Source organism: Diorhabda carinulata, chromosome 3 (genome assembly GCF_026250575.1).
Source record: "Diorhabda carinulata isolate Delta chromosome 3, icDioCari1.1, whole genome shotgun sequence".
NCBI lineage: Eukaryota > Metazoa > Arthropoda > Insecta > Coleoptera > Chrysomelidae > Diorhabda > Diorhabda carinulata.
In genome coordinates this window covers 35946332-35960101 of record NC_079462.1, presented here as the reverse complement: position 1 = coordinate 35960101, position 13770 = coordinate 35946332, and the positions used below count along the sequence as shown (strand labels likewise).

At 32.2% G+C, this 13770-nt stretch overlaps 2 protein-coding genes across 7 annotated transcripts in view; one reads left to right on the top strand and one right to left on the bottom strand.

Moving 5' to 3' along the window:
• The window catches only part of LOC130891767 (ephrin-A4), a 408512-nt gene that overhangs the window by 130860 nt on the left and 263882 nt on the right, over positions 1 to 13770 (bottom strand). The gene's annotated exons all lie outside the window — the stretch shown is intronic.
• Positions 2609 to 13538, top strand: LOC130891769 (mpv17-like protein). 2 transcript variants are annotated; one of them, XM_057796730.1, is made up of 3 exons: positions 2609 to 2759; positions 11101 to 11319; positions 13119 to 13538. In XM_057796730.1, exons 2-3 carry the CDS (start codon positions 11125 to 11127, stop codon positions 13467 to 13469), a joined length of 546 nt encoding a protein of 181 aa, XP_057652713.1. In that variant the 5' UTR covers positions 2609 to 2759; positions 11101 to 11124; the 3' UTR covers positions 13470 to 13538. The 2 variants fall into 2 exon arrangements, with proteins under 2 accessions (XP_057652713.1, XP_057652714.1); XM_057796731.1 differs by lacking the exon at positions 2609 to 2759 and having other exon boundaries at positions 11000 to 11319.

Below are 13770 nucleotides of genomic sequence, written 5' to 3'. Positions count from 1 at the left end.
ATTATTTTTTATTTCTCGAGTAGTATTCGTTACGCTATGATGAATGCCGAAAACAACTTTTAAACGGATTTCCGCGTTTTAAACGTGATCATCAGATATCTTGAAGACTCTATTGCTTAGTCTATTTCTAAAGTTGGAGCTGCTATGAAGCAATTCATAGGATTTTTAAGACGTTTTCTGACTTATTGAGAAACTTCAAAAGGTGCTTACTATCGCACATGTAAGACACGTCGCTGGACCCAATTAAAAACCGAAGTGATTGTACCAAGTTTTTAAAAACAAGGTTCGTACAATACACTATATATTTTGTTTAAAATATTACTACGTTTTATAGTACTCCACTTACTGGACAAACCAATCGATCAGTTTTATTGTCGCTTGATTGATTGAATTAGTTGAAGCACTAGTGACGTGTTCGGAAAACGCCAAATCAATTTAATCAGAAGTTTCACGTTCATCAAACTAGAAAAACCTGTAGCATAATTTGAAGTAATATTACAACAATGTAAAGCCATTGCATAAATTAAGGATCACCTCGTAATTTGGATATATTTTCGAAATTTTTTTGGTCGCTTTTTGTTTTCTCATTGTAACACAGTTTACTAATTGATTACTTGAAGTGAAAAGTATTTGTTGATCAAAGTCTATTAATACTAATGAAAATGGACAATTGTAATTTGATTTCGAACTAATGGAACTGAACAATTCTACTTTGCTATAGTTTCAGTTAAAAAAAAGACAAGTGTTTCCTTCTCTAGCAGAAAAAACATCTTAAGTATATCATGGATTCGATTTTAAATCACATTCTATGGGATACTTCCTCAAGAACATCTGACATTCTGCTGGATTAAATATGGTCAAATGAATATAAATCAACTGATATGTAGTAAAGTCTGCATATACCAAATAATCGTAAGACATATGCAGAGGAAACTCTAGCGCACACAAAAAAAAACGAAAAACATGATGAGGGCAGCAATGGAAACATTGAAAGCTTAAGAGATCAAATAAGAAGCAAAGCTATAAGAGAAGATATGAAATTTCAGGATATAGATCGATGAGACAAATGAGCAAAGGATGAAAAACCAACTTGAAGGAGACCTCCTAACTGACTCCCCAAGAAATGGCCCGAAAGCTGGACATCTACTTCTCAAGAGGCCGATTAGTAGAAGAAAAATGGAAAGAAGGAACAAGATTTTATTTGGAGGTCACTTTTGACATAATGATTGAATATTAGTATTCCATTGAATTGAATCAATATTATTTTTCTACTCCCATACTACAATTAGTGTTTCAAATATGGACTACTACCACTTTAATGATATTCTTTAAGATACAAGGTACAATTTTATAACTAATAAATATATGTGAAAATGTCCAATTTCACCAAATATTATAGACCAAGCCACAAGGGCCACAATAGTATATTTCATTAGGAGTTTCAAAATAAGGATTTCTCCGTGAGTGCGTGAAAAATCCTCGTGAGAAGCGAAGCCGAATATGGAATATCTGAAATCTGAAAATAACGCAATTTCCATAGCAATGTTTTATTATCTGTCACTTTAATTCATGTTCGTTTTTAAAAAATTGTTTTTAGACGACGCCATCTGAAAGTTGTTCGTTCTGTATTCATTTACATATCGAAAGTTGCGTTTTGAGTGTTCCATGTAGTGAAAGTGACAGTTCCGAACTGCTAAACACTGCTCTGGAGTAGACAACTTTAATTTCCTTATATGTAACTCTAGCCACTTCAATGTTGACAGTTGACAGTTCCACTTCGGTGATTTTGCATAACCTTAAATTTTTAATTTTCTGAAATTATTTGTTTTATCCGAAGTTTTGTCTAAATTAATGAATGATGATGAAAAACAAAACATCATCGATGAAGAGTTACTCGAATCCACGCCACCTTTATTCACCGAAGAAAGCAATGCGGCCGTTCTTAATTCGTTCCCGGATAAATCTCGTGCGTAAGGAACGAGTCACCGACTCGTCTGTTGTCGTCTCGCAATTTTCAGACTCGTCGCACTTTCAGAAAAATATAATGAAAATTTTTAATTGCCAGTAAAATCGGCAAAAGCACACGAAAAAATTTATTCTCTTTTTAGGGATTGGAAATACAAAAATAAGGTTAGCAGCTTTTCAGTTATCTAAAAAAATTAAATCGCCAAATATACATGGAAAAATTATTCAATTTTAAAATTTAAACTATCAAACATATAGTGGAGACATCAAAATTGTTCCAAAATTTTTATTTTGTAACTTGCATAATTTAAACAAATAATTCTTCAATGATAACTAACAATTTTCTCATAAGTTTAATAAATTTTAAGAATAGCGCATGCAACTTGCATTTAATGGCTATTAAGACACTCGTCAAGGCTCGTGCCGTAACTTCCATAAATCGTGTTTCAATAGCTATCATTAGGGTTGCTATCCGTCCTGGTTTCCCCGAATTTGTCCTAGTTTAGAGGGCATCCGGGGAGCGTCCGGGGAAGGTTTCATTTGTAGACCGGGTTTTTAAATAAAAAAATTTAAAAAAAATTGTGTCGCCCGCGAGTCACGCACTATCTATGCTCGCACACCACGATCAACCGACGAACCAAGTATATTCACCGTTCCCCCGCCCCTCCCGTCGTGGTAGCCACGGTCCGCCGTTCGTTCGTTCGAATTCGCGACGCGCGTCCCGCACTCCGCAGCGATGGTTTGACGAATGCAGACATTGCGTCGTTCCAGTTAAGTGGGTGTAGGTACATGTGGTAAGCAAAGAATATTTTTCTTAAATATCGTAGTTTAATTTTTACAGGTAGTGCGACACTGCTCTTCTGAATGCTATCCACATTTCGATTATACATATGAAAATGAGTCTATCTATTTTTGTAACCTTTTTACACGAACATATTAGGCTGAAATTGCATAAATTAAGCATTGCATTATTTAATGATAGCCTATCATTAAATGCTCATTGCATAATATACTATTAATTGACAATTTATTGTGATCAGTTGTCAATATTCCCGTGGTCATCCTAATCGTAATGTGATAGTTGTAGATAAATATATTGTCAAAATATAATTTTTAAGTGTAAAAATAAGTGCAAATATATAGGTATTTAAATAGTTCCTCTGCTGCTAATTTACAAAAAAAAATGCTTAGAATATAGATAATATTTGATTTTTGTCAATACTAACAATAAAACGATTAAAAAAGAGCTCGATTGCTGATTAGAAACTAATGTTTTTTTCGCTATCTCATTTCAACACCATGAGGTCATAATATGGTTTCCAAAAGAATGTACTACATCATTACTTAATAGACAAGTGTGCGTATTGTCAGTCAGTAGGATAATAGGATAGTTTGTATTCATTAATGAATTTGATTTCATCCAGCTTATGCCACTTCACTTGCAAAGTTAACACATTTTCTAAATAGAATTATATGTTAAATTGAAACGTTTCAATCATAAAGAGGTTTCACATAAACAGTCTTTTTTTGTTTTAAATTTTTTAATGAACAGCTGTTATTTTAAACGTCATGCTGAAATAACATTCCTTTCCGTTTGAAAAGCAACTAGCTCGATTCCAATTTTTATTTCGTCCGTCCTTGTTTTCCTCCGCCTCTTCTTTGACTACTCCAACTCGCCGCATTAATTTATTTCTTCTGTTTTCCATTTTTCCTTTCGCGTTACGGTCTCTGCTGTACTGTACGTTAAAGTGCAAATGTGAGGGTTGAATTATATCAGAGGCGGGTGGATTATTCTTTTCTTACATTTCTAGGGATTAGTCTGTAATACGGGGGTTGCTACTAATATTTTTGGCTTCGGCAACACTCTATCACTTCACATCAAATACAAGATTCTATCTATTAAGTGCGATTAAAATTCAATTTTAAATTTTCAATTGTTTTCCATAACTTTCGACATACACTTGGTACATTCAATGCCTAAACGAGCAACTGAAACATATTTCTTCAATTTAGCACTCGATTATTTCCAGCAAATACGGGACTAAACATGAATTTTATTTCGGTGGCTTGAGGTCTATATAACTGCAACTTCCATTCTTCAAAGTCATCCATGAAGTATAACACCTTGGAGACTGAATCCTTTAGGTAGTTATTTGCCAGTAGCTTTCCTAGTCTTGTGGTGTGAGTCAAGTTTCCCAAAATGATATTCCAAGTTGGAAAATAGGTTTACAATTTTTATCTTTCAAAAATTATTAGAAAAAACTAATTTTAGTTAGATGTCAGGGGCCGAATTTTTAAAAATAGCTTCTTGAGGCTATAGTTACCACAAAATTTGAATGTTCACTCTTCTTTCAATAGACAACACTTTTTGATCATTTCCACTTCATATACGACGAAATACATCCATGCAAGATTGAAAACAACCTTATTATCCTGTAATTATGGGTAACTATGTAAGCGATCAATTTTCATATAATTATATTGGAAGAGGGAGCGAAGTTTCGTTACCAGCGCGAAGTTTAAAGTTTTCTTTTTCGCGGGGATATTAAATTATACTCATATACCCCAAGAAACAGATATTAGCCAGGAATTGTCGATTGAAATAAATGACTCCTTCCATTTCATGGTTACTCAGTCACAAATATTTTTCGAAATCAAAAAATCTTTTATCTTAATAATAAACAAACTGTACGAGTCGAATGGGAACCAAGTTGTACATTTCTTATATAAAGTTTTATACATATTTTCATTTGGTATTATCAGTAATCATTTCTTACCTAGGATATCTCGTATTTATTGTGTTGTAATGTGTTTATTCTAGAACGAAGCCAACAGGGTTATAGCTAACACAGGTAATTTACATTAATTTTATTTTTAAAGTTATAATAAAAAGTTTATTTGTTGGTATTAAACAGCAAACTACAATTTATTAAATTACCACCAAGGGTGACAAATAAATCCTATTATTAAACATATCTTCAGATTTTAATAGTCTCTAACCTATATTCAACTGATCGTCGAAAAATTCTAATGAAATGACAATTTTGTCAATGGAGTGAACCGGAGGGAGGAAACATGTCTATAGCTAACACCTTAATATACTCCATATGAAAGAAAAATATACAATAGTTGCACGATTTCCTTTTTAACAGCTAATAATGTCTAAAAGCTGCCAAGTCCCTCTTATATTTCTCTATGTCCCATGAAGTAGCTTCTAAAGAGAAATAATCTATTTTAATGGGTCAATTATCTACAGTCGATTGGTGCCCAAATTCACTTGTGTAATTATTCCTGAAAAAGAAAGTATTAAGGTTTGAACTAAGAAATTGAATCTTCCCAACAAGGATCGTCTTTAACAAGGAATGGATTAAGACGCCCTGTTATTGTTCCGTTCGTTTCAGTATCCTTCGTCAGGTTATAATCGGTATAAATAAATCGATCGAACAAGATTTAGAGGATCTAGGAGTCACGTTTCCGGAATTTCGAATAATGATGTATGTTAAAATCTCGCAATTTCTTATTTAGAACGATTGAATGAATGTTACCTTTACCGCACAATCAATTCTAGGGCATTAAATAAAAAGAAGAAACTAGATGCTTCAGGTAGGTTGTTAATTGATGAAATTAATAAATGAATTAAGGGGACTTAATTTGCTGATTCAAACACATGTGGTTGAAATTAAAACCTCAAGCAGAAACGTATAGTATGAGAACCTACGGGCAAAACCATGTAATGTATCATTGTTAAATTATACGATTCCGACTATAAGAGGTAATAACAGAAGAAAGTGTAGTAACTTCGTGGGAGGTTATTTTCACTGTGTCTAAAAAAGGAAGTCGGTATCATAGAAACACATCTGGTTGTATTTTATGAACTGTATCATAGCAGTCAAAAATTTTTGTAAACCTGTTGGATTATGAAAAAAGTGTTTCCAGAAATTTTCTCCGTCATCTATACTCCCAAAAATGAAACGAACGTGTCGGAATTGTCTGGCAATCGGCTCAACGCTTGTGGCGGTTCTTTGGCAGGAACAGCTTTTCACTTGTTACGTTGTTGTTTCTCTTCACACTACATAGGCAGCTGTTTTGATTATTTTACAATGCTCACTGAAATTGCTATGCAGTGGGTGGTTGTTAGTTAACCAACTACCAGAGTTGAACGGTTTTATTTTGTACGACAAATCAACATCATTCCGAACAAGTATATTAGGTGGGCTGATAAGTTCGTAGATTCAAACATAAATGGTGGTTCTGATATGATTTCCAGGTAGACACAACCTTCAATAGACACGTGTATAAATTTGACAGCTGTCATATTATTAGTTTGTGAGTTATGGTATTTTGAGCGAAGCTGCTTTTGTTAGTTTGAAACAATGGATAAAAAATAATATCTTGGGTTGATAAAGCATTGCTTTTTGTCAAAAAAAAATACTATTTAAGAAGATAAATATATTCGACTTTTGCTCCAGAAAAATCAATCGATGAGAATTGGTTTGCTAAGTTTCAACGAGGTGATGTGAGTTGTGGTTGCCCCAAAGAGGTAGTCACCGGCGAAAACATAAAAAATTTCCACAGAATAATATCTGAAAACCGTAGAGTTGAGATAGATAAGACCCTAAATATATCAAAGGAACGTGTTGGACATATCGTGAATGAATATTTGAGCAAGGGAAAGCTCAAAGTGGGTGCCGCGTAAGCTCAAAATCGACTGAAAATATATGATTCGGAGCAGTTCAATCGTAATAAACCCGAATTTTCGCGTCGATATGTGATAATGGCTGGCATGATTATGGCATCAGTATTTTGGTATGCGCATACTTTATTATAGTTCGATTATATGAAAAAGGGAAAAATCATAAACACCGACTACTACGTAGTCTTACTGGAGTGTCTGAGGGACGAAATCGTGGAAAATGGCCCTATTTGGAGAAAAAAGTGCTGTTTTATCAAGACAATACACCGTGTCACAAATCAATTGAAACGATGTCAAAATTGCGTGGATTGTAATCTGCCCCCTGTGCAGAAGTTTGGCCTCGATCAATAGGTTATTGCCAAGACTGAAGGCTATTTTGATGGTAAAGATAAATCGTTCTATAAAAGAAAGCTTTTTTGTATGCTTACCTAGGAACTATTCAGTTTACTTGCTAAAGAAAAGAAAATCATTAAAGTTTTCTTTCTTTTCATATATTTTTTTAGAAATAGAGGTATTTTTATAAATAAAAAAATGTGTGTTTGACGACAAATTTAGCGATGAACAGCATGCGGCTTTAAATAATACACTTTGTGGTACCTTGTATAAAATTATACAGCAATGAATTGTTACAGAGCCACAAAAGATGAGAAAATTGTCATGTTGTAATTATATTGTCAAAAAAAATCCCGTCCTCTGAATCTATTTGGCACATTCTCTACCTTTGTGTACACTTTCTACGCGTGGGTTGAATTTCACCAACGGCATAACGATTATAAAGAATGTTTTTGCATGACCAATTTTCTATATCATTACAAAGAAATATCCACTGCTTTTTATTCCGTTGAGCAAAACAAAATTAATGAAAAAAGATAATTTTTTCAAAATTATATAGTTCCATGTCAATTTACGATCATTTTTATGAATGATAAGATATTGAGACCGTTTACGTAATCAATCATTGCATTCAGATTACCATTAATGAGTACTGTTATTTGCGGAACTGATTTGGAAACATTTTACATTTTGATTGAATAAGGAATAAATTGAAAGCTCCACTATAATGTTTTTCTTAAACAAAATTTTCGGCAAAAATCGCCAAAAATAGCATCATCTTTTATTTTGATTATGGCTCTTATTTTTTCTATTTTAGTTTAACATGCCTTGATGACTCTGGTCATTGGTACAGAAACAAAAAATATGAAAATAACTTAGAGGATTACAATAAAACTATGCATAAATTATATTGGATTATATTTTCTGGTAGCTGAGCTGAATAGCTCTAAGACTTTTTCGATATCTGTCGGGGATTTTAGTGTTGTTTAGGGTTCAGGTTAACTAGTATATGGAAGAGTATTAATTAATTAATAAATGTTTGAAAAAATTACCTTGGTTGATGTATAATATCAGCTAATATCGCACATACCTGAAAAGAAAATGATTGTTATTTAATATGATACATTCATTGAAAACCATCAGGGTTACGCGATTCAGAGTCGGAAGAAACCTTCGATTTTAAGTTGAACATATTTGTAGCGAATGAAATGGAATTTTATTTCTTGAAACCCGTAACTCCAACCTACCAAACTGTTTTTTATATACAAAGATCTGTCGTGCGCGGGGTCATTGAAAAACTCATAAACAATGGAATATCACCATTAATAACATTATTTTCTTTACTTTGCTTCTTTATTTTTTTATTTGCGAGTCCTACTAATACTACTATAAAATTTAAATATAATTTTATCTCTAAAACTCAAATTTTCTTGTGCAATAGTCCTTTGCAAGCTTGAAACATTCACTGTATTTTTTGTTGAAAAAATTCACTTCAGCCACAATAATTAATTGAAATTTGAAAAGTGAAAATGAAGGTTTTTTTGCATAATTAAGTACATACATACTTTTGATGTTTGATATTAAATCTTTTACATTTGACACTCACTATATGTGGCTGGATTATAAACGTGTGAGAAATGAAAATCGACTCAAGATGCAAGCTCGCGGTCAAAAATCTGTAGCTTCAATTTTTTTTCTGATTACAGTATCTCAAAGCTATTAGTCTTAGCATTATAATGAGTGGTCTATGTAGTTATAGAGTTATTTTTTTGGCAAAGAAAAAATATCAAACGAAAAGGAATCTTAAACAATGAGAAAGGGTTATAATTAACAGTAAAAAAATACAAGCTTTAATTCATCATAATAATAATAATTTATTTGAAATTAATATTTAGTGTCTGGCCGTAATAACAATCGATTTTGCACATGAACCTGTGCAAAATTTCTAACCCGAATTTTTCTCTTAAATTCATCCCTTAAATGCTCGATAGAAGTCTATAGCGGCAATTTCGACATCCTGTAAATACTGCCGTATGGAACCAGAGAAATGTGGGCGGCTAGAGTCCTATTAGGATGAAGTTTCCGTCAAAAAACTGGCATAGGGAACGGCGTGATCCTCTAAAATTTATTTTATGCATTGGTTCGCTGGTCATAACCCTGTTCTACCCGCTAGTTTTAATAAAACCAATGCCCGCCCAAGTACACCCCGAGTACATAATTACTGGTCTAATCATCGTTTCATATATATTGAATCACTTTTCAATAAGCTCCTATTAGCATGAAGGCTCTATTTATAATTTATAATTTTTTTTTTGCAATCTTTTCTACTTCTACTTCTACGACGTAGGTCGAAACGTCATATTTTTACCTTTCTTTCAAAGAAATTAATTTTCGATTAGAAGAGACTTATTAAATCAAGACGATTTGGGAACATAGACATATTAAAAGGTCTAAAAAATAAGAAATTAACGTAATTAAAAATTTACACTCGTCACTCATTTTAAGATGCCCTTGAAAGTTTCATAAACATAGTTCGAAAATATTAGGGATTTCACCTCTGAATAAAAGATAAACAGCTTGTATAAACCTTTATTTTAACACCACTTGTCTCAAAACCTACTTGCCGCAAGGTGTCTGCGGCTACGGATATTCCAAGGTCAAAAAAAAACGATTGTTCATAAATTTTTTGCAAATATCTCATTTCTCATGGGTTTTATACTATATGTACCCTATTCATTATTAATATTGTAAAGAATTGAATTCTTTATAGCTTTTGTTCAAACATTCAATTATTTTTCAATTCTAATCTTATTTTTATACTAATTACTTCAGAATCAACTGAGAAAAGAAGAATTAAATTTTTAATTATTGTTTTCATTGAAAAATACCATTTCATACGTAGGTAGGTTGAAATTTGAAAAATAAAAACTAATTCTAATTTCAATTTTTTTCCTTTTTCTTAATTATAGTCTTTTCTTGTCGTTGTGAAATTTCAAATTCGTCTCTGTTCTCGCCGTCAACAACATTTGTCTCCAGTTCTTTCTCCCCTTTCGGTGGCAAGAGTAATGTCTTCATTTATATCACTTCGATATGGTGAAGCATTGAGATAATCTTGCTCATTACACAGGCCGTATGCTAAAGAGCACTGCAACCTTGCTTTTCTTATTATTAGTATCAATGAGATTAGAATTAAGAAATAATTAAAGTATTTTCCTATTACTAATTATTATAAGGTATTCCTTACTAATACAATAAATGTGAATGTAAGTCTGTTTGTTACGCTTTCACGCCAAATCTACTTAACCGATCATCATGAAACTTTGTACATATATTCTTGGAGGTATTAGAAATAACATACGCGATACTTTTTGCAAAAAAAATATATTTTACGAGATATAAAACAATAGGTAATAGGATTCCATCCAGAAGAGCTTTTCAAAACTTTATTTCTAAGTGTTACAGATGAGTCCAAGAAATTTTTGATTTTTTTTAAAAAAAAATACAAGTTATGTAGATTTTATATATTTTTTAATAGATTATAACTTTATAAAGCGTGTTTGTAATCGAGACTACTTATTAAAGATCTAAATAGTTCAGAACTACCCTCTATCTCGAAATCGGTTCAAGATATGGCAAAATTGCAATTTAAAGTGTCAAAATAAACATTTATACAACTTTATGGTCTCACATCTCATATTTTGAGATACTCACCCTCATTTGACTATTATTACTGGACTAACAATTTGTTGCTAGGTTACCAGGAGGAAAAGTGAGTTTTGCGCGGGCGCGGCAATGGAATCTAACCGGAAGAGAACAAGGCACTACATTTTGTCCCGCCTATAGGGGTTGAAAAATGAACTTTTCATCCCACAGTAAGACAAAAGAGGTGTTTGTCACAGGGTTCCATTTCAAATTATTGGTCACAATGATGTTGTGACGTCATCTTTGAGTTTTCTGTTATTTGATTCCGTTTTTTCGACAAACGTTTGAACATTTGATAGACTTTCGCTGCTTCATCATAACCGTCAAAGTGACGGATTACTTCGAAATGTTTAACCTTAAATACTTATTTGAAATTGAATATTGTTAAATTATAGAAATATTTTTAGTACCATGCTATACCATTTATAAAGATGGCGAACAATTTTGTGAATAATATAAAAAAAATTATATCAAGAAATAGACTTATGGTGGTGCAATCCATTGAGGTAACTGCGTTAATGAGTGCTGGAGATTTAATTACTCAAACAATAATAGATGGAAAATCTCTCAATGAAATTAATTTCAAAAGAACTATAAAGTTTGGTTCGCTAGGCGCATTTATAGTAGTAAGTAAAACATCAAATTTTCAAAATGCTTGACAAATTGATAAATTATAAAAATCAAATCAGTAGAGATTCCCAGCAGTCAAACTTTTCTTCTATTTTCTCACAATCCTATTATTTAAAATGTTTCAATAGATTTCAAATTTGGGGAAAAAGAATGAGTAACTACAGCCATAAATGTTTAGATTTGAGTTGTGCTGACTGTATATGTACTGTATATGACCCATTTAAACCAGTCATATCTTCGCAACGAACTGTTTAATGCGAATTTACGACTTAAACCTTTTAAAATATTCTACGAAAATCTCCCAATTTGACAAAATTATTTAATTTTCCTTAGTCGATGTACATATACATAAGAAATTGCGATAAAAATCGAGTTTAATAGTGAATAAAATTCTGTTGTGACGAATACCTTAATTAACGAAGATTGGTAAAGTTTATGTCTTATATTCGAACTATTACTTAGAAAATTATTTGTGTTCAAATTAGTCACCATATACATCAACGAATTTGTGTAACCTAATTTTCCACAACTTAAAAGCTTGAAGCCAGTTATCATTTGAATAAACCCTAATAGAAGGTCTTCTTCTCTTGTTCGAGGGTTTGTGTGACGTTATAAATAAAAATTGGGAAGATTTGAGGTACCAATGACCTCCGTTGACCACAGCACACCGATAAGCATGACTATAGTTTATTAAAGATCATTTGGACTGCGAAAAACAGCACGTTTTCAATCACATTTTACCTATTTGGCAGACTGACTTGAATAAAAAGTAACGCATAATTTATTATTGTTTGCATCAACAGTGAACCGAAAAATTTCCGAAACAACAAAAGTTTGATTTCATTATATGAATTTTCAAAAGAATAACCTATTATATAGACTGATTATGCTTATCCCAGGTTAATTCAAACTGTTCAGAAGGTTCTAATGGATCTTTCAATTTCATGATTGAAAATGTCGCAAATACCCAAGTACAACTTTTTCGTTATTTATCTTATATCCTTCGTTAAATAATGTGTCAAAATTCTCGTGAGTGAGTGAAACTGATTGAAGTGAAATTTTAATGATGCTTAGTGTTAAGAGACACGATGAGGACTCGACACGAGATATATACATAATTGATTGAAATTTATCCAGATCGTGAACATATCTCTGAATCCGAGAAGCATAAGAACGAAATATAGACTGAGTAGGCTTTCATGGTGTAGCTGAGCTTCGCTTACCAAAATGCAAAAAATAGAAAAAAACAGATAATTTTGAAGATAATAAGTGTTTCTCTAGTCATGAGGAATCTTAGTCTATAACTATTCACTAAATCATGCATTAACACTTCATTATAATATCAAATTATTTACTGATTTACCGAAGCCTCATTTAAATAGTATTATCCCATTGCAGAAATTTCATTTACTGGAAATCTCTAGGTATTCGTAAACAAATGGATAGGCTTTATTTTCAATAAAAACAGTCACAACATAATGTAAACAGGTAACAAAAAATAGGTAAACAGATCTAATACAAATTAGCCAGCGCATCAGCGAAATAAAACAGGGCTGGCTTCACAGTCCATATCAATGGTCGAGTTCGTAACACGTTTCAGTTGAGGTTGATTCGATACGACTCTCGACAAAGGCTTGTTATAAATATCATATTCTACCTTGGGGATTGACCCAGAAATTGATTGTAAATTGTACAATACTTTTCATTGTACATATATAAATATTGTGGCTTAATAATTTTTTTCTATTTCAACATATTTGTCTATTGCTTTTCTTGACGCATATTTTCATTTTAGGGTCCAAGTACGTCAGCATGGTACAAATTTTTAGCTAGGACCGTCAACGCGAAAGATCCTTATGCACCGATTAAAAAAATGCTGATTGATCAACTTATTTTTGCACCTGGAATGTTACCGATTGTCATGACGGCTGTAGAAATGTACGTAAATAGTTTTACTTGGGAACACACAAAGCAACAAATAAGAGATAAATATTTTGACATTCTCATTACTAATTACCAAGTATGGCCTCTTGTACAATTCGTAAATTTTAAGTTTATGCCGCTTCGTTACCAAGTATTGCTTGCACAAACTGTTGGTTTATTCTGGAATTCGTATTTATCTTGGAAAACAGTTAGTAAAGTGTAGAATCACATAACTATTATTTAAGTGTGAATATTTATTATCAATAAATCACAACTAACTCAAATCAGAAAAGTTTTTCACTTAACCACTCCTTTCTCTAAACTTGTTATGCTTCTATATCAATCATACGGATTATAGTATGCTTATCTTTAGAGTTTTTTCGAAAACTATGATCTTAGATCAACTAGATCACATTTCAGCTGATTGAGGATCCTAACCCAGAACGACAACGACCAACACGCAACAATTAATCTACTAAAAATCAGAACGTCTCCGGGTCCTGAACTTATTACAACGAAACTTC